Source organism: Bactrocera oleae, chromosome 3 (genome assembly GCF_042242935.1).
Source record: "Bactrocera oleae isolate idBacOlea1 chromosome 3, idBacOlea1, whole genome shotgun sequence".
Lineage (NCBI taxonomy): Eukaryota > Metazoa > Arthropoda > Insecta > Diptera > Tephritidae > Bactrocera > Bactrocera oleae.
The window spans coordinates 76,549,381-76,571,009 of NC_091537.1; the positions used below are offsets into that span (position 1 = coordinate 76,549,381).

Below are 21,629 nucleotides of genomic sequence, written 5' to 3' on the forward strand. Positions count from 1 at the left end.
ACACGTATGGGTGGTATGTTAGTTTGGTCCGGATATGTAGTAGTTTAACATTTTACAGTATCCAAAGCACAATTCTGTGTGTATTAGTTAGATGGCAGCTTTCAATGAACAACAACGAGCATCAATGAGCGTTTAAACAGTTTTTTTAGAAAACGAACTTACATTTTATCGATTGGTAAACGTTTTTCTTTCTGTAATGATGGATTTACAATAGATGTTGTTGTTGTTGTAGCGACAACAAACGCTGTCCAAATAATTTTCAAATTGATTTTCGTTAATTATACGATAATTGAATCTTCGATAGATTCAGTAATTATATAACTTCAATGTATTTAGTATATTTTAAGTGGGAACATGCCATACATAATTTACGGACGCAATGTAATGCAATATAAGCTTTATTTAATACCCAAATGTTTGCTTTATATAAAATAATACATTAAATAAATAACATCAATTTGTAGTTAATTTTATTTGTATTATTGTATGCACTTAAGTGAACTACTTCTTACAATTGATTTTTTTTCCAGTTTATATTAAATAATAAAAGATTGTGTGCAATCCGTTTTTGTTTTTTGTTTGTTTGTATCTTTATAATTGATGTAATGCTTAAATATGTAATATTCTTATCATTTGCTTCGCACAGTAATAATCTGCATACGTTCAATAAACCAGCTCTATGTTGACCTCGCGATGGTATTTAAGTTTATACTGTTTTCAGCCATTATTATTTATTCCTTGCCATTTTTTACTTCGGCTAAATTAAAAAATGATAAAAAATTGTAAATGAAAATGTTGAATTTTAAGTGATTACGCTGCAAATAGAAAAAAGAGAAACAAACAACGTTAAAACAGTCACTTTCAAAAACAAAGAAGACTAGACATAATATGGATAACGTATGTATGTATGTAAAGCAAGCATTTGCATGAAAATTATTGTATATAAAACACTCGTATATACAAGTATGTGTAAATAGACGCCTCTTTGTAGTATGGATTCAATTACCATAAGTTCTCTTGTTGTTTACTTTCCCTAACAATGAACACAGCCATTCCTAACACATTTATCTATCGTTAAGAATGATAAAACAAACACTAAGATATTAACATAAAACATAATTACTATTATCAGAAGCGATAAGTAATCCGTCTAAGTTATATTGTTTGCATGATTGCAATTTTAACTTTCTTTGTTGATAAATAACCATTGCAGTAGAAACGCCTTAACCTAGATATTAGACAAATCCTAAAAATCTTAATTGGTGAGAAATTCTGAGAGAATTTTCAGTTAACAAATATGGTGAAAATGCACAACAGACACATACTGGATAAACGGACATTAATACATTGATTGCAACAAATAAAATGAGATAATTCATTACCAGAATGAATATATTGTATATTAAACAGATTAAAAATAAATTTCACTCAACTAACAATTAAATGCATCTTCCTCTACGGTACGCTCTGTTGGCGGCTGGACAGCCAATTTAGCCATTAAGGCTGCAGAATTCACTTTACCCTCAACTGGTGGAATAACACTTCTAAATATGTCTAATTCCATTTCTAAGCATTATAGAAAGTAATTAATAACTAAATCATTATATAGCAACAGATATGCACGTCGGAAAGTGTTTATTTACCTGCTGCGATACCCGCAATCGCTTCTGACGCAAAATGTTTTACGTCGACATCTGGATCGACATTTAGCTTCTCAAGTGTGGGTTTCACCTGTGAGTCAATAACACTAGCTTCAAGGAAAGGTGAAATTTTCTGTAGTGTTTTTGCAACATTAAATCGAACATTGGCTACTGGATCTGCTGCCAATAGAAGTACTGTGGGTAGCAACAATTTGGTTGTGATATCTGTTCCACAAACCTCAGCGAGCATATTTAAGCAAAAAAGACAAGTCATACCTATGAATAAACAATGTTATATTAACTGTTATTGTAAATAAATATATTATTACTTACGGTGTAAATAGTTTTTATTACGTGACATAACCAAGATCATAGGAATAATAGCTTGCTCAGCCCATTGGGCACCAAACTGTTCAACTAACTTCTTCATATTCAAAGTTGCTGCTTCTCGAATGGCGTACACATGATCATTTAACCAACCCATACATAAGCCACGAAGCTTTTGATCGAAGAATTCTTGCCCTAATTGACCGGCTAATGCGGGCATATATTCAATAATTGCCAAACGTACTCGCCATTTTGAATCTTCAGCTAATTCAACAATAGCTGGCAATAGCGACTAGATAAATGTGAAAAAAATCATATTAGAATACAAAAATATGTAAATACGACAAATTAATTATCACCTGTGACAGTTGTTGAATACCGATGACGTCATTTACACAATCCAAGTTGGATATTATATTTAAACGAACCTCTGGGCATTCATCTTTAAGTTGTATAAGGAATAAGGGCAAAAGATGCTCGACAGTGTTGTACGCCCCCAACATAGGACTTAATCCCATAATAACTGACGCCAAAGCAGATTTTACATGAGGATTGGGATCTGACACCAAATCGCGCACATATGGCAATATTGAATTCATGATAATCTGGACTTGGTTGGTTTTATCAAGATTAGCGCAGAAATCCTTAACTTTTGTAGCAACTGCAGCACGGACTTCAGCTTCTGCATCCTTCAGTAAATACTAAAAAGGCAAACAAGGTTATATATATGTATGAATAAAGCGCGGTCAGACGAAATAACACAATTCGATCAAGATTTACGTACATATACATATAATAATAGTAAAATTTTTGACCACCAACCTGAAAAGCGGGCACCAAGTCAACACGTGTAATTTCTGGCCCAACAGCCTTTTGTAAATCTACAAACTTTTCTGCCACCATATATCGAACCCGCCAAGATGAATCGCTGGCACATTGGCGTAGAGTCGGTAGAACTAACTGTAATGAAACAAGTTAAGCAAGAGGCTATGTTGATAGATATTAATATTTTCTTACGTGCTCAACATCTTCTTGAGGTAGCAATTGGGCAATGCTAACACAGGCTTCTACGGCCAACAAACGTACAGAATCCTTTTAAGAAAATCAAAAAGATAGTAAAAAACCATTGGATTTAATCACAAAAAAGTACATACCTGATCATCTTGGGCTAATTGCACAAAATTCGGTATTAAATCTGATTTCAGATATTCAATTTCAACGACTTTTGCAAATTCTCCTAATTTGCTAGCTGCAGCTCTGCGTACCATCGGAGTTTCGTCTTGACACAACTTACGGAAGTTTGCACGTAATTCTGCTTTTACGGGTTGAGTAACTCTTGGATAACATACAGAGAAGAGTCCACAGGCTGATGTACGTGAAGTGAACCAATCACCTGAGACCAAACGTTGCAATGTTGGTACAACGTGTATTTCCAAATCTTGGGCACTATGCTCTGCTGCCACTGTACGCAATGATTCTACAGCTTTGTCACGCACCACAGTTTCTTCAACTGTTGCTAAACTCTCCAAAGGTGGTATTAAATACATGGCATATTCTGGTCCACCCACCAAGCCTAAATAAAAACAAATATAATTACACATTTTATTTCTTTGAACGAGTGAATTTTTAGGAATCACTTGTAAAATTGCCGAGTTGATCAGCCAGTGCCAAAAGTACTTCATCTTCGTCATAGATTGTTTCGGTCAAAAACGGAATTAGTTCAGAACGTGTACGTTCTTCGCCCAGCGCAAGAGCAATTGTCGACAGTTTTTTAATCGAGTTCAAACGTAACTAATAGATATAAACAACAATATATGTCAAAGCAACATATGTACATAACTACATTAATTAAAGCATTTCTCAAACCTGCACATCCTCATTTTTCAACTCATCGATTAATACAGCGATCGGGTAGAGGGAGTCATCGACAGATTTGTCGCTTGCTGCCATTTTTTCACAAGTTCAATTTTCGGTTGAAGAAGTCAAATTTATTGTACTGCTGCACAATTTGTATAATATCGTTCTGTTACTTGATCAGTTTAATCGAACTGCGAAATTTATTAAAGTAATCCACCGAAAAATTTTCAGACTAAATTCTTATGCTTTCTTACGATTGATGTAAACCCGAAGGAGGGTCGTATTCCGAATGCATGCACGCAGGGAAGATATACTCGACAAAGTAATCGAGAAATTATTTTCGGACAACAGTCCGAATGTACGGTGTTCTACCACCAATATTACGCTTTGCAAATCGTTCTTATATTGTGCATTATGTCTTATTAAAATTAATAAATATTTCAATAAAATTATGCTTATGAATTATTTTTTATTAAAAGCAATTCCTTTCTTATTAAAACTAATAAATATTTCAATAATATTATGTTTATGAATTATAATTTATTAAAAGCAACTAATTTTCGTCTAAGAAAATGTTTAATTAATGATGGATTATGTTGGACAAATGGCGATTTGTTTTGGAGTTTTAGTTACAGAGCGCAAATATATTCTCAGCAACGTTTTATGGTAAAAGTACTTCTTATTTCATGCTTCAAAGTACTTCATTATTTCGGAACAAGCAAAACTAACTATGTTAATAAGTTGCATTTAGTTTTGACAATTGCTGCGCGAGTAAGCTCTTATGAGCATTAAGATCTTAATTTTGATTTTCACTAAGCCCATGAGGATTTTCATGTCTATACAAATCATCCCTAACATTTACTATACTAATTTTTTATTAATAAACTTTATTCGAATATATTTCATTCTTAAAGTATTGGGCAAAACGTAGCAACACGTATGAATATGCTTGCCAAAACCATAAGAAATATTGATCGTTAAATAAAAAAAGTAATTGAAAGCATGATTTACTGAGAAAATTACTTAATTGGGCTCATGTTAGCTCTCTTACTTAAATAACTAACTATTAAAAATTTAAATGGCGAATAAAATTACTCTATACAGGTTTTGTCTGGGATTTCGTGTTATTTACATTAAAATTTCTATTACACATGTGTATATTGAACATTCGTTAAATAATTTTGATGAACGCTACCGGCTTGTCAGCCCTTGGCCGGAAGAGAATTAGTGTATTCCAGTTGCATACGGAGAGTCAGAAAAATTAACGAATACATTTTGCTGGTGGAAACGTCTATTTATGTAATTATCGATATTTTGATTTAATCGATACTTGTTGCTAATCTATAAATCATATTTGTTATTGTTCGTTCAACATTCGCATATTTTAGCAAACTTGAATTGTTTACAAAATGCAGGAAAATAAATATAGTGATTTAATGCAGAAAATAGAATTAGAGGAATTAAGTGTAAGTATCACGTATAAGGATTTATAAGGTACTATCTAATGAGTTCTGCGAGGCCGAATGTACAATACTTTGCTTTGCCCGTATTATATTTGTTTTTAAATCTAAATTTTTATTAATATCAACTAAAAAGAAATTTATTTTAAGTTTATTATTTATAAGGCTTACGGGAAAGGTGTATATTTTCTATTTGTAATGGAACAATCAATATCAAAATAAGTGTATAGCAATATAACCGACCAGATGTATTCCGTTATACTATCTAGCAATTTTAATTTATTTGGCGATTTATTAAAAGTGGATGTCCTTAGGATGTAATAGTTATTCATTTTAAATATTTGGCGAAATATCTGAATCGATATTCTATAACGGGAAAAAGTTCAAGCAATTTTCGCAACGTGAACGCGTTTGTCGAAAAATAGTTCTTTAAAACAATCTACGCACAGTAAAGTTTATGATTATTTCTTATTTTTTAGACAAACATCGACGTGGATTCTTATATTCAACTGCTGGCCATTTATCTCTATCAGGACAAAATGTAAATTCTTACAATATAAATATAAGAGAAATTTATTAAATTGGAGTTTTTTAATTTCAGAGCTGATGCGAAATTTTTATGGAAAAGAATGCCACAAGCTTTAAAAAAAGACAATATCGTATTAGAAAGATTGAATTTGGTCATGTGCGCTCTAATCGCTAACAATGCCACTGATTTTTTCAGACAAGTGGATTACCCTTGGTCAGGAAATATTAAGCATATAATGCAGGATCTTTTTGGTAAATACGAACTTAGTTTTATTCCTATTTAACTGATATTTATCTAAAGGCAAAATTACGATTTATTTGGCACCGTGATCTGATAATATGGACGGGTAGAGGAAGGTCCTCAGGATTAAAAAATTTATACACATATGGTATATGCGCCTCAAAAAAGGTGTGTTAAATATAGTGAATTATCCTCTATCCGTTCATACCATCAGATCGCGGCGACAAAAAAATCGTAAACGTGCTTATCTAAATATCATATTTTAGAGCGAATGCGAAGGGATGTACTAACATTGGTTGGTCAAGCTTATATATCTATTTTCGAATATGAGCTGATGCAACTTACGCATTTATCTCGAGATGAATTAAAAAAAACCTGCCATGCATTGGACTGGAAATATGAAAATGAAGATCAAAAGGCAGTAATTATTCCGAGAAAAGCAGCGCCAAATACTGAATTCACAGCAAGTTCGGAAGATTTGTTATTAAAATTAACAGACTTTGTTTCATTTTTGGAAAATTAAAAAAAATTTAAATGCAAAATCAAATTGTAATTGTTATTGAATACAGAAATACAGTCGGATGAATGACGACGTATTTATGGGAAATTTGGTAAACATATACATTTTTGCAAAGCCTAATTCGGAAACATTACACTTAGCCTTGTCAGTTTTTTTTTTGAAAATATATAAATCTTAAAAGCGAACACACCTAAATCAACTTATCTTCAGTTTCTAGAAAACATTCGAAAAGAAACTGAGCTATAATACCGTTACTTCGTTTCTCCACTTTTTTTTATTATGTTAGAATAATTGCAAGCAAAATCACCATCAAAATTCTACGATGGAATTGAGTAAAAGAGCGTATGTGGATCGATTTACACTAGTTATCGATGCATCACATTGTCGAAAGCATACAAACGGAACGATCGGAAACAAGTCCCTGTATTGAAAAGTTTTATATATAACAAAATATCTTCACGAAATTTGACATGGAAACTTGTCCAAAGCAACGTTAAAATCTCCGAAGAAATTGTTACTTAACATATAGCCCTATACAAACGGACCGATCAAAGTCAGTTGAAATCCAGGTGACTGTCTGTTCGTTCGTCCGTCTGCCCGTGCAAGTTGTAACTTGAGTCCAAATTAAGATATCTTAATGAAACTCTCGTAGATGGGCGTAATCGGATCACTGTCACACTCACAAAACTCCAATAATAGAGAACGTATAAAGTGACATAACTAAGCCGTTAATTAAGATACAGGACTTTGGCACAACATGACACAACAATTCCATCTGCTTCTTTCATTCTAATAATAGTGTATCTTTATGCCTAAAATGGCTAAAATCAGGTGAAAACTTGACCTAGCCCCTATAAAACTAATATCAGAATTTTCGAACATCCGGCTGTCTTTACTCCATATAGATTGGTGATGGTATATGAGGTATCTTAAAAAAACACAGGGAGTATTTTATTAGTATGTGTCGTGTATTTTTAATTAAGATTTTCGGGATTACATATTAAATATTTAATTTAAGTGTTTATTGATATTTTTATTTATCTTTTGTTTATTTATTTTTCAAGAGTACAAAAAATAATTTAAAAAGTGTAAAGGAATTTTCATAAAGTTATGCGTACTTGAAGTAGAAAATAAAGGTAAATTTTTTAAAGGTATTACAAGTCAGAAAATTTGATTTTTTTTTGTTGATTTGGAAGAATATTCAAATAAACCGATTGATCATAACTTGGGATATCGTGACGACCGCATCGAAAAAAGTATCGATCGAATTTGTAAAATTTTTAGACTAGAATAACCCCTTAAGTATATTATGTAATATATTATTCACTGGGTTACATAAAGTCACCATTGCCTTTGTAGAGAAGGGACAATAAAGTTCGGAAATAAGAAAATATAAAAAAAAAAAATATAAGATAAAAGAATGCTTTTATAACGCATTGCAAGTTAAAAAATACTTCGATGTAATAATTTTTCTATTAATTCATTTTAATATTTCAACTTCAACATTATCAACTACACTTTCTCATAATTTCTCAAATTTGTCCCTAAGCATACCGAAAAAATACTCGTATTTGTCTTTGAGGGTTGGAGTTCTATTTTTTTATTACCTCTTCGTTGTCATTAATATATCATTGAAGAACAGTGAAATATTAAATTTATTTAGCAGAAAAATTATTTCATCAAGGTATTTTTCAAATAAAACATATTTTAAATTTAAGAGTTTTTAAAACAATAAAAATATTTTAAAATATTAACATTAAAATAAATCGTTTTTTATTAATATTTTTTTTAAATATACATGTTTATACTAATGAAGAATTAAAATATTCACAAAGTTTATTTCTTAAATTAAGTGCAGATTGACTCGATGTATTAGCAGTTAGTAAATCGTGTCTGTTTACACTCGTCATATTGTAATTGTTTGTTTCCTCTGCAGCAGTAGAGTTCACCTTACCGAACCTCAGGAAATTGTGGAGCACTATTGTTGCTAATATAACCTGAAAATGTAGAGATGAAATCGTGTTTTTGATAATTTAATTAAATTGTTAATACTAATACTTTTTTGGCATTTTCCGGTGAAAAAGATATGGATGCGCTCAATACTCTCCACCGAGAAGTAAGTATACCTTAAAAACACAATTAGTAAAAATTATGCAACATACTTGCAAACTTGTACAGGATATGTTTTATACCGAAAGCAATCTCAATTTGTTTTCTAGCTTTACACAACGTTTTGTTGAAAACTGCTTTATTGACATCAATATCCGTTTCATAAGGCTTCATTATGTTTTCCTCTAAAGGGAATGCCGCATCAGCTATGAAGTAGTAAGGAAAAACTATGTCTGAGTTGGGCAAGTTTGTTGCAGCTGGAACATCCATAGATTTATCTAAAATCCCTTTTCCAAACTGGGAATTCCGAAACATGCCGCCGTCGTTTTTACTGCCATATGCGCTAACGTCCACAAAAGTAAAACGATAATTGCTATCGCAGGCTGCAAGTAAAATCTGTGTCTGCATCAATTGTATCTAGTTGGCATTTTAGTCATAAATTCATTCATGCACTTACGATGCTATTAAATTGTTTATAATTAAAATTTTGTGAACGTGAATTAGGTGGGCAATTTATTTGTACATGTTTACCATCGATTGCCCCTAAACAATGTGGTAACTTGGTCACATTCCAAAAATCCTCCGAGATTTGTTTCCATTTCGCATTACTAGGTGGGTTCAAGTAATGACTGGCCAAAGCACGCCACAAAGCATCGCACGTCTCTAATATGATAGATCTGGCTGTCTCTAGGCCAATTCGAAACTTCATAGATAACAGACGAAGAGCGTTGCCATGAGCTAAGAAACTAGGAATTATATAAAAAAATTTCAATAAAGTAAACCAGTTTACTTCATCGTACTTACTGCAAGGTTATATACAATCTCTGCTCTGGCTCAATGGGATTTCTGCGGGAGTATTTCCGCAGCCATGGCTCAACCAAATTCAACAATACTTTAAACTGCTCATGAGTGAACCTAGTAGATTTCATAAATAATCCTGGATTCTTTTTGATCAATACATTAACTCCGCTTGAGTAAAATCCATGGTTTTTACGAGTTTTGAAAATCTCTTGGTTTCCACTGCGTTGTCTACATGCAATCATCTTCAAAAGTAGTAAGTCCTCCAGAAAGTCAATGTAATCCATAATTTTCAATTTCTTGTACACAAATAATATTTTTCTTTGCCCAATAAATTTCAAAATTACTATGTAAGTGAACAGTTTTGACATTTGACGCAGCGAACATATATCATATACATTGCCAATGGAGACTGCACATTGCTAATGTTTAGCAATTGATGTCTAAATACATTTCATGCCATACATTGCTAGCAATGAACTGTTATTTTGGTGATTTGATAGAGCTGTTTTTATTTGCACACAAATTTTGAACATATGTATATACATAGCTCGGGTGGCATGATGCTAGCAAAGATGAAATGCCAAAGTTTTGTACTTTTTATTATTATTTAAGTCTTAAATCATAAAATCTTATATTTCCAAATAAATATAAATTTGTAGAAAAGAGTGGAATCTACTTACAAATAAATTTTTGTCATCCTAATAAAATTTTCAAACAGTTCCTGAGCTCAAACATGCGCTTTATCAGCTCGAACATACCCATCCGACGCCATTTTGAGAATGAATATTTCATGATAGCAAATGCAGACACAAGAACATTGACAACCTCAATGGCAATTTATTTGACTGTTGGTTATGCAGGAAACAGTCACCGACGCAAAACCGTACACCGATAAGCTGATACGACTTATCTTACAATGTAAATGAACACTCAGCACCGTTTCTACCGTCCGCTTCTATCGACCGTGCTGTAGGATATCCGCTAAAATTGGATTTTTCCCGTAGAAACGAGAGAGCTGATTGCTCTCTTAAACAGAGTGTTGTCAGTCTCGATATTTTGTAGTAATTAAAAAATAAACTTGAATATATTTAAAATATTCTTAAACTAACTTGAAATTAGTCTCAAATATGATTATTTATAAATAGGTAGACTATTTTTAATAATTGGATTTTAGTTTTGATGTTTAACATTATGGAAAATTATAAACTAAAAGCTAGATGTATGCAAACAATGTATACATATTGAGCAATGGCAACATTGATGAAATTAAAACAAAAGCGAACAACTACAGTAATTTCTACGTTGCAACTTTTGACAAATTTTGTTCAATTCGGGTGGTAAGTACGGAAGGACAGGACGTCGGTGACTGTTTCCAGCATTAGAAATGTACATTGCTTGGGGTGATGTGGCGTTAGTAAAGAGCTATAAGCAATAAGTTGTAAACTCGAACAACGGTTAATAAACGTTAAGTTGTTTGAACTAGAAATATATATAAGTGTATAGTCAGTAAATTGGGACTTTTATTTAACAAGCGAGGGTTCGAACTCTAAAGTGAGTTACAAGGTAGACGTTTTACCGCGAAATCCGTTACAATATATATGTAGGTCAATATACATTATTAGTATATTAGATAATGGGTAATGAAATAAAGTCGATTTGTCTTTTTGATTGTGGTTTAGCGTTAAAAATGAATGAAATCGCATAATACTTTGATAGTATTCTAGGTTAGTACTTAGAGGGAGAGATTTTTGTTTGTTGCGAATTTCTCGTCCAGTCTAAAGATTTCTCGTTGCTCGTATTTTATAGTCATGCCATATAATTTGTTAGATGTTAGATAAGGAAATAAGCTATGTACCGCGTCCTAAGGTCTATTGTTCCATTTGAATCTTTCACTTTACAGTATACAAATTAAGCGCCAATCAATGTAAATCTTTGCACTTTGTCTTATGACTAAAAATTATACAAATCGGGTCAAAACTGTTCAAGCCCCCAGGTACCGAATATATGAACCCCAGTTCCTATTGCGAACTTTTTATCGAAAATATCGGTGAGTCCGTCAGATAGATTATTATAGAAACTCAGAAATAGTACTTATCTGATAATAATATGCCCGTGTGCCAAAAATGGGTTGATTCGGACAAATAATTCCTTTAGTCACCATATACCTAATAGAAAATATTTCGTATTTCCGGCTGACTTTATGCCGCATGTATTGCCCAATCTTTGAGTTATTTTAAAAAATTCAGTGAGCGTGTTATTCTAATAATAGTGTATCTGTATGCCTAAAATTGATAAAGTCGGGTTGAAACGTGCTCTAGACCCCATATATCTAGTGTCAGGATTTTTAAACATCTAGGTGACTTTACTCCGTATATATTGGGGATGGTATGTAGAGTACCTTAATGAAACTCAGAGAGCAACTTTTTCTGTTAATAAAATGTAATAATGTCAATAATAGATCAAATTCGGCCAATCCCCTAGCTCCCATATACCTAATATAAGATTTTCAAACTTCCGGTTGTCTTTATACCGTATATATTGGTCAGTATGTAAGATGTTTTAGCAAAATTTACTGAACGTATAAAAGGCGACATACTATAGTTTACTGCCGAAAATATGTGATATTAGTCTACGAATTACCCAAACCCTCATATACTAAATATAAAGATTTTCGTTATTCTAATAAACCCTGTGCTCAATATGTCAGTCAGTGTATGAGTTATATTATATACCACCTTATATAATATATAATATATAATATATAATATTTATAAAATTGTTTGAAAATGTGTTCTTAAATATACCTGAACAATGTCAAAATTAAGTGAAATCAGCCCAGATCAGATTTGTAATATATATATAAATATATTATATATATATGTATATAACGGGTGTTTTTTTTAGAGGTATAGAACTTTAAATTGCAATAAAACAACGATGGATTATTCAATTGACATGCATTTTATTTATCCGATAGATAATCTTGTGGCATTACATTTTAAATATGATTTCTGGCATATGACCGCAACGGCTGGCTCGGATCCAGTCCAATCTGAACGTCCAATTTTCAATGACTTTTTCTAACATTTGTGGCTGTATATCGGCAATAACCCGACGAATGTCTTCCAAATGGTTAAGCATTTGAGGCTTATGCGCATGGACCAATGACTTTACATAACCCAACAGAAAGTTGTCTAGCGGTGTTAAATCACAAGATCTTGAGGGCCAATTCACAGGTCCAAAACGTGAAATTAGGCGGTCAGCAAACGTGTCTTTCAATAAATCGATTGTGGCAAGAGCTGTGTGACATGTTGTGCCGTCTTGTTGTCTTCACTCCAAATGCGGCAGTTTTGTTTGTTGACATAGCCATTAAACCAGAAGTGCGCTTCATCGCATCATACGATAAAATTAACGTAGTGCGCGATACGTATTCCGCACAGAACCATTTTTTTCGAAATAAAATTGCACTATTTGCAAGCGTTGTTCAGGCGTGAGTCTATTCATGATGAATTGCTGTTAAATCGCGGCATCTTGAACAGTAATACCAACTTAAAGTTCTATACCTCGAAAAAAAAACACCGATATAATAATTAGTAGACTCTGCATACAAATTGTAATTAACAAATAAATAAGGGCTAATGTCAGATGTAACCAAACATTTCATACTCTTGCAACTTGCATGGATCAATTTTGGGGAAATACCCTCATAATTTTTAAGACAGCTTGACCACTTAATTTCATTAAAATATCACAAATCTGATCTGGACTGATTTCACTTAATTTTGACATTGTATATTTGTCAGTTCAGTGTTTGCATTCGATTATTAACAATGAAGTGGGGAGCTAAAGAAAAAATCCTATTGCGGCGTGGAAAAAACGCAAGTGAAATTTATGAGCTTCTCTAAAAACTTAATATTTCGAGAATGTTTGCTTACCGCACTGTGCGAGTGGTCGTCCTCGCATGGTCAGAATCAATCCAGCTATAAATATTGTTCGCGAAAGCAATCGCGAAAATCCCCGTAAAAACAGGAAATTATGTAAAAGGAAATTGATATATCGACCAAATCAATGTCAAGACTTATTCGAGATGGTCTCCACATGAAAGCCTATCGTCGATTAATCATCTGACAACGCGCTTGAAGGAAATTAAGCTGAACAGATACAAGTAACTTCTTAAGTGATCAACGGCTATGAAACTATCGTTTTTACAGATGAAAAAATGTTCACTAATGAAGAAGTTTTTAATAGGCAAAACGATAAAATCTACGCCAAAACTTTTAAAAGACGCTACAAATGTTATTCTAAGGGTTCAACGTCTTCACCACCTAGCTGCTGTGATGTTTTGGTGGGGAGTACTTTCTTCGATGCAGAGCATTGGAACTACCAGCAAGATTTTGCTCCAGCACACAAGACAAAAAGCACCCAGCCGTGGTTTAAAAGCAATATTTCTGGTTTCCTAGATGCAGATGATTGGCCGTCTGAAAGTCTAGATTTGAAGCCTTTGGACTACAATTTCTTTGGAATCGTTTGAGGGCTTGTGTGAAAGGAAAAGGTAACCATTTCGAATATAATTATGTACATCGCTTATTCAATTTTCGCATTGTTAAATAAAATTAACTTTATTAAAAAATTTCATACTGATAACGGCCTGAACTTCAATTCAATTTTATACGCATTTCTTTCATTACTTTTGTTGTTATTCGTGATTTAGTAGTTCTCTAAAATATAATCTTTTACATGGCAGAAATAATATCGGAGGTTTAGAAATATCTGACGAGAGATGACAGTCGTTAGTAAAAACTGTTTCTACGAGTTTAAGCCCTCAGATCGAAAATCAGGCAGCTAACTTACTCTATTGCAACAGCCGACAGCTTAGAAACGAAAAAAGTATCTCAATATACTTGTATTATATAAATTTCGCTCAACTAAATCATTCAAACAGAAAATAAAACTTTTATATACAAGTAAACAGAAATTATTTAATTGACTTGAATTGGTTTACCTACTTGTATTAAGTCCATCCAATAACGCCAATGTTTAAAATAATTTTTAGTTTTTACAAGTTGGTTACCGATATCGCTAAACCATTCAAAAAGCGACAGTTCAGAAACCATAAGTACAACTGAGGAGTGTCTTTTCAAAAGGGGATATCTACATTTTAAATTATTTTTCACAAAATGAGAAAACGTTATGTTATGAAATATACAAAGCTATATTTTTATATGTAAAAATAAACCGTTTGGAAACGGAATTCACATTTAAAGCTTTTTACTTGGAAACTATTTCGAGTGCATACTTACTAAGTTAAAAAGAAAAATAAAAATGTAAAAATTTTGAAAAAACGATCCTCAATTGTGAACATTGTTTTTATCGAATTTTTTATCGATTTAAGATTTTTACAATTTGTGTTAATTGGCAATATGTATAAAGTCCTCATGTTTCATTCAATTGCATTGCATCTATTAAGTGGTCCAAGCAAAGTTATCAAAATGATGTAAAACTTTCTTACTAAATGCAATAATGATAAACAAACAAGAAAAAACGTTAACTTCGGTTGCACCGAAACAATAATACTCTTCACAAATAAATCAGATTCCATACAAGAAGTAAGTTTTGATCGGTCAGTTTGTATGGCAGCTATATGCTTAGTGGTCCAATTTCTCAGAATATTGCTTTCTAATCTGAAAAAAGTGCAACATTTTCTGCTCTTCTCAAAACGTAAGGAGGGGTTTGACAGTTATTGTTTTTAAATCAAGATTTGGTTGACATTTTTGTGTACTTTTGTTATGTAAAAAAGGGATTTATATAATGTTGCCATATAATGAGGCAAACCTTTTATCGAGAAAGGTAAAAGCTAAAGTCTTTTCTCCAAAATTGCAATGCTCTTACAACGCTCAGCACCTTCCCAACACCTTCTGAAGTTATAAAACCAGAAATCCACAGACTTCCGCCGACAAACTTCAATGAGGGCTTAATAGGCCTGCCCATCTGTAAGCTTCTCGCTTACGTTTTTTTCACCCATTGATTTCCATCCAAAGTAATTTTGTGCAATTTTTTCCAATCGAACAGTATTATCTTTTTCCAATCATCGAAAGTGAAGTGTTCTTTTTTAGCAAAGTTGAGACGTAATAACTGATGCCAATTGGTTAGTAATACCTTCTTCATTTCGACTAGTGAAAATTACCGTTTGCAAAATTGTCGTAAAATTATTAAAGATATTTCTTGCTTTAAATCGCTAGTGCCGTTTTAGACAATGAAATAGGAAAATCCGCAAATTAAACTTGAATGAAATGATGCACGATTGCAAATCCAAAAAACATAAGATTTTAAAGTTAATTTTTGAATATACATACATATATAAATGGGACAATTTAACACATTCCCATGTCATAATTAGCGTGTGGCCTACAAATGAAAAAATAAAACTGTTAAAAAGACAATCCGTCAAATAAAGGTGCGATTTTGTACGAATTGTCAATGGAGGCCGCTTATCCTATATCCACATAAATATAAATGTACATACATATGTATGTATGGATGTGTGTCGACAATTATGTGATGTATGTGTCAATGTTTGTAGGAAGCCAGACGGACCGCACGATGTGAAGTTCCTAATTTACGAACACACCCCCGCCTACTATGCTCAGCAATCGCCCATAGCAATTTCGCGGCTGACAGGCAAACTGCGCGTTTCCATCACCTGCTGCAGCACTCGCCGCAATTCGAAAGTCGTATCTCCATTTTTTTTTTATTTATTATTATTTTCCTTTTTCCTGCAAGTTGTTTCTTTATTCCAAGCTTTTATTTCGTGTTTTTTTTTTTTTTTGTTATGGTTCAGAATACCCCGTAGCATTGCTGTTGTGTTGCTATCCCATACCACTCAACTGGTGCCGTTTTGCTTTTTTTCTACGCCTTATAGCGCCATAACGCCGACAACAGCAGCAGTTACGTGCTCCAACTCCAACAAGTACCTAGAAACCATTGAGTCTGTGTATGGTAGACAGTCGTTTCGGTGCGGAGCGTAGTGTAGGCACATAAATGGAATAAAAGTTCAGCAAAAAGAAGCAACGAAAAACGAAACAGTCCATGCATAAGCACAACGCAAATCCCACGGCTGTGGGTAGCCGGTAGCAGCAGTGGCAGCCATAAAAACAAGAGCAACGTCAACAACAATGGCAGCAATGGTAATATCAACATCGACATCACCACCGCAAAAAAATAGTCGTAGTTACTCACGTAGGAGTTGCTGAGTTCGGCGTGCAAAACCTCTTGGTGTTGGCAACAACTGTGGCTTGCCAAATGGCAATTCAACCCGCGCGTCCTTTGTTGCCACCACAAAGTTTTACGTGCCGCTTATAAAATAGTATGTGTTGTACTGTGTGTGTGTGTTTGTGTGCGACCGCCTGACGACCTGCTGCCGTCAAGCTTTTCTCACCCCAGTCCATAACCAATTTAAGCACCCACATCCACACCCAATTAGTCGCCTTCGTCAAGCGTTGCGAACACACACGTATAAACTCGCTTTATGTATGTACATACACACAGGCATATACACGAGCACGAACACTCACTGCAACATCAGTAACCACGGTAGTAACGACAAGTGTATGCACAAGCGCACAGCCATCATCAGCCGCACGATAATCTCGTATGCTGCACGCTTTGGGGTGTTCGGGAGCACGTCGTCGCCACCGACGACAGTCGTTGAATGCGACAGCGGGTGAGAGTGCCGGATTGTCAGTTAGTGAGTCGGTCGTTTCACTGCCAGCCACTTGGAGCAACCGAACAATAACAACAGCAACAACGTAAATGGGAGAATTAATGCGACGGAAGTTGATAGGCAAGGTGAGGGGCGAAGTGTAAAGGGAAAGTGTCAGTGTTAGTGCCAGAATCAGAAAATGTGCAGATGCTACGCGCCTCGCCTCTTTGTGTTTGTTAGTATTATTTCTGTGGCTGTTGGTATTATAGCAGTTGCCGTCTGGTGACTGTTGTTGCTGTTGTTATTGTCATTGTTATTATGACTGTTGGTTTTGTTGTTGTGTTGGCTGGTTTTTATGGTATATACGTACACATGTTCATGTAGATGTCTATATGTGAAATGAAAATTTATGTATATATTTGTATTTCTGAGGCGCCACCAAAACATTTATTCAAGATTCCGATTTTTAAAGAAATATATACGTATATATGTAATATATACATAATTCTAATACTAATATGTCTGGATCTGAAAATTTAATATTGATTTTTGATAATTTCTCTCCGAAACTATATCTAGATCGAAGAAGCGATGAGGGCAGGATACCAGTTTATGATACGCAAGGGACAAATTTCACATTGGTCGAGTTGGCCTCAAAAGTTTTCAAAAATATGTGAACTGAATAGACAAAATCTCTTTCAAACCATCCCCCAGTATGTATACTACATCAGCTAAAAATGCCTTCAAGGTAGTCGATGCGAAAACAATTTCAGCAAGCCAGTACTTAACGGTAACACTAATCAAGTCATTGCTTTGCATCAACGGTGTTTTTTCCCATCACGAAACAATGTTTCATGAATGCAGGAAGTCCGCTTTTTTTTCAATGTTAAAAAATACCAGAGGTAACGTCACTTTAAGATCTAAAACTTCTGAACTATTGGTTCTGTCAAGCTTCTCCTTATGTTTGTGGTGTGCGAATTGATGTTATCTGACGTCAGACGTTTAAAGGCTATTTAATTGTCAGTATGACGAGTATACGATGGAAAAGAGGGTGTATTGACCCCCAACAGGATCCCCCAAAAATCGTTCAACAGCAACACTTATACTAGTGTATATGTGCACAGAAAACTCAGAAACACCGCAGACATTCATATACGAGTGGCGCTTGGGGGATCGGCGACGATGAATGCTTCTGAATTGTCATGACAGGCACGCAGGCAGTAAGCTTGCAAACTGACAAGTGCAGTTAGGAAAGGGCCAAATGTGCTATGAATACAGTGGTGAGCAAAAACCTGCGAACTTTCGAGGATATTAGGGGAGGAGAGATAAGAGACTGATTGGACATACACCTAAAAATACTTCCAGAAAAAATGTCAGCAACAATTTAACTCAAATGAAGAATTACTGTCCATTTATCGTGTAACAATATTTCAAACTCCTAAGCAAAAATTGTGGATATCAATATTTATTTTTCTCGTGATATGTTTTTTAATAAATCGAATTGATCTTTATAATAATTCTTATACAACTTTGAAAAGCTGTGGTGATTCGGGCCCTCATTCTGGATTGATTACCATTGTTTATGTTTATATTCTTCCAACACACTTTTCGCTCAATAAAACAAACATTTTTCGGTCAATATTAATGTCAGTTTATATTAAGAATTATTGTTTACTTTTTAGTTTTAAATGCTTTAAAAGCGTGCTTTTTATTTATTTTTTTTTAACTATATTAATTTTTATTAAAATATATTTTAAAAAAATCACTCACAACACATAAATAGTAATTTAAAAAATTTCTGTTTCACACACTATTATAAAAAAAAAATATTGTTCGACTCCGTTTAGGTGCTACTACAGTTTTTTACGTGAATGTAAATGCTCTTAGTGTGAGCGGTTTTGTGCAACTTGGAATCCTTATACCCAGAATCGTTAATGGCAGCGCATAAGCTAAACAACAGCAGCCGCACCAACTTATTTCCATGTGGTTAGTTAGAAGTGGAACAAATTATACTATTACACACCTTATTATTTTATTTAAAATATTATAGATTATCACAAAGTTTTGTTTTAATGGAGCAACGAATATATCTTAACTGGAATATTTCATAGGTGAATGGTGAACTTTTAATTACAGTTAATTCTCATTAGCTGTTAATTATTCTAAATTTTCAGTAGGCGTCTGATAAAGGTCAATCACTCTTAATTTCAAAAAGCAAATCTTGGTCGAAGCACTTTTTATCAGACTTTTAAATAGAGACCAACTCAGAAAGCTTGTGGAAGAAAGTTATTATGGACACTTATGTTAAGCTTGTCTCCCTACTTAAATAATTAATAGTAGAAGCTTTTTCGCATTCGAAAAACACTCGTCGTCCTGTGTGAAAGCTATTTCTTTGATGTATTGTATGTATAACCTCGGAGCGTTCCTCTGAACATCAAGAATGTAAGTTAGTATTGCTAAATGATAAACTGAGATTTCGGAGCCAATGCAAACAATTTCATAATTCGAACATGTTCCCATTTTAGTTTTACCGTTTTACTTTTACCCAGTGAACGAGAGAGGGTGGAGATTGGGGACAATTCTTCCCGGGCCCGCAGCTCTTAAGGGGTCGCAGTGTTCTGCAATAATTTTTTGCAGATTTTTTCGTTAACAATTCACTACAATGATCCCGAAGCACCGATTTTTTCTCTACGGAGCTACGTTTGCCCTTACAAATATACCATATGATTACGTCCCTTATTTTATAATCAATTCGATATATTTCGATCAATAGGGATGTTATTATCGAGTATACGCTAATTATAGTAAATATGTGGGTTAAATGCTTCTATGTTTCTTTTCGTGTAATTCTACCAAGATTTAATCTAATAGAAACGCTGTGTCACTTGCTTGCTTCACTGTATGGCGCACACGCTTCCTGTAATCAGACACTTGAGTATTGCCTTGCCACACGTCCTGTTCACTTTAAGAGTAATATTCACACACACACAAATACACATACATATGTACATAAGTGATTGTGTGTACGTTTATTATCGCTTGATTCCGGACCAACTACCGTTTCCCACCATTACCGCGACCACTGAAGCAATCGTGCTGTCAATGCTCCTTTGAGCCTTTAGCAACTGCTGCAGTGGCAATACAAACACACAAAAAACAACGACGATAACACCAGTCGTTGTAGTCATGTGCTAACAGCAACAGTTAAGGAGGGGCGGAGGCTAGGCGTAACAAAACAAAACCAAGCAAGAAGGCAGACAAGCACACTGCCATGTAGAAAGCAGAGAGCATGCCAGAGGCGATTGCGGCATTGGCGTACCGTGACATGACGACGGCGGCGTTAGCCGTGTGGCAGTCCTTTTGAAGTTTGAGCTAAGTGACATGCTGTTTATTGTTGAAGAGTGCTAAAATGCGGTGTGTGGCGCTTGGGCTTTTTGTGCGCCCATGTGAAGCGAGAAATTGTAATACCAAGGGTTTGTGACGCCGCAATCAGACGCGCTGATCAGGCAGCACGAAGGACGGGTGTTACTGCGGGGCTGATGTTGTCGAGCAAAAAGGTTGAACGAAAGACAGTCAGGCGGAATGTATGTACATATGCAAGTAAACATATGTACATCTGTGTGAATGTATAGTAAATTTCTTTTGAGATTGGCATGAAGTGTGGCACTTATAATTCCGTCTAAACAGTATACACACAAACAAATTTAGTACATATTTGGGAACGAAGGCCAAGCTTTCTTGTTTAAGGAAGGAGTTTACAGTAGTATTGATGCCCAGAAGAAATTTCAGAAATCGTAATCTTAAAAGATTTGAAAACTATGTTATCCCGAACAGAAAATATCACATTTCCAGCCTCGCTCTAAGTAGGTCCATAGATGTATGTGCCTCGAATTTGGCGGTATAGCGCTGAACATTATTCTATACTATTTTCATCGATTCGCTATCTATGAACTCGTGACAACTTTTAAAACGTAACCTCGTATCGCGATAAATGGTTACAATATTTTCATGGTCTAAAAATAACAAAATATAATTTAAATAACCAATAAATAAAGATCTCTGTATAGTCTCTCTCAAACTTCGAGATCTTTATTAATCTGACAAGTTTCAAATAGCCGAAGTGCGTTAATGAATTCTAAGGTCAACTATTTGATGACCAACCGTTCTTTGAAAATAATATTTTATCTTGGATTTCTCTTCGCAACATATGTATGTATATAATTATCTTCTCTGTTGAACTTATTGACATACAGTTTTCTAAATGCCTCCTTTTACTGCCATTTCAAAAGTTTCCTAGGTATTGATTATATAGAAAATATCTAGCATAACATTTCAAAATTGAAGACAACAAGAGCTATGACGGTCCGCAGACACCACGTTGGGCTAAAAGGCAACCAACTTTTTAATGTATATGACTCAACGGTCTTTAAAAAGTTCCAAATAAGAA

At 34.1% G+C, this 21,629-nt stretch overlaps 3 protein-coding genes across 10 annotated transcripts in view; 1 reads left to right on the forward strand and 2 right to left on the reverse strand.

Annotated features, from left to right (window-relative positions):
* Positions 1-448: 448 nt before the first annotated feature.
* Positions 449-4,126, reverse strand: Pp2A-29B (Protein phosphatase PP2A regulatory subunit A). 4 transcript variants are annotated; one of them, XM_014245153.3, is made up of 10 exons: positions 3,834-4,126; positions 3,605-3,758; positions 3,122-3,540; positions 2,985-3,059; positions 2,790-2,927; positions 2,327-2,668; positions 1,974-2,259; positions 1,644-1,916; positions 1,438-1,566; positions 449-757 (listed from the first exon to the last, which is right to left on the reverse strand). In XM_014245153.3, exons 1-10 carry the CDS (start codon positions 3,915-3,917, stop codon positions 732-734), a joined length of 1,926 nt encoding a protein of 641 aa, XP_014100628.2. In that variant the 5' UTR covers positions 3,918-4,126; the 3' UTR covers positions 449-731. The 4 variants fall into 4 exon arrangements, with proteins under 4 accessions (XP_014100628.2, XP_036232366.1, XP_014100629.2 ...); XM_036376473.2 differs by having other exon boundaries at positions 449-815; XM_014245154.3 differs by lacking the exon at positions 1,438-1,566 and having other exon boundaries at positions 3,834-4,125.
* A 1,009-nt stretch (positions 4,127-5,135) lies between these two features.
* On the forward strand, positions 5,136-6,600 carry CSN8 (COP9 signalosome subunit 8). Its single transcript, XM_036376471.2, has 4 exons — positions 5,136-5,290; positions 5,764-5,825; positions 5,886-6,064; positions 6,320-6,600. Exons 1-4 carry the CDS (start codon positions 5,234-5,236, stop codon positions 6,574-6,576), a joined length of 555 nt encoding a protein of 184 aa, XP_036232364.2. The 5' UTR covers positions 5,136-5,233; the 3' UTR covers positions 6,577-6,600.
* Positions 6,601-8,323: 1,723 nt separating this feature from the next.
* LOC106624020 (uncharacterized) overlaps positions 8,324-21,629 on the reverse strand; it is a 35,416-nt gene continuing 22,110 nt past the window's right edge. Inside the window, exons 3-7 of one of the 5 annotated variants that reach the window (XR_004979355.2) lie at positions 9,487-10,046; positions 9,140-9,428; positions 8,766-9,065; positions 8,632-8,699; positions 8,324-8,570 (exon numbers count right to left, since the gene is read on the reverse strand). Coding sequence is in view for 4 of the 5 variants with exons in the window: in XM_070106925.1 (XP_069963026.1) it covers positions 8,376-8,570; positions 8,632-8,699; positions 8,766-9,084; positions 9,140-9,428; positions 9,487-9,851 (1,236 nt within the window). In the remaining variant the exon portion in view is untranslated. Of the gene's footprint in view, positions 8,571-8,631; positions 8,700-8,735; positions 9,085-9,139; positions 9,429-9,486; positions 10,047-21,629 lie in introns of those variants that run through there. The other 4 variants (XM_070106925.1, XM_070106927.1, XM_070106926.1 and 1 more) reach the window with 4 other exon arrangements.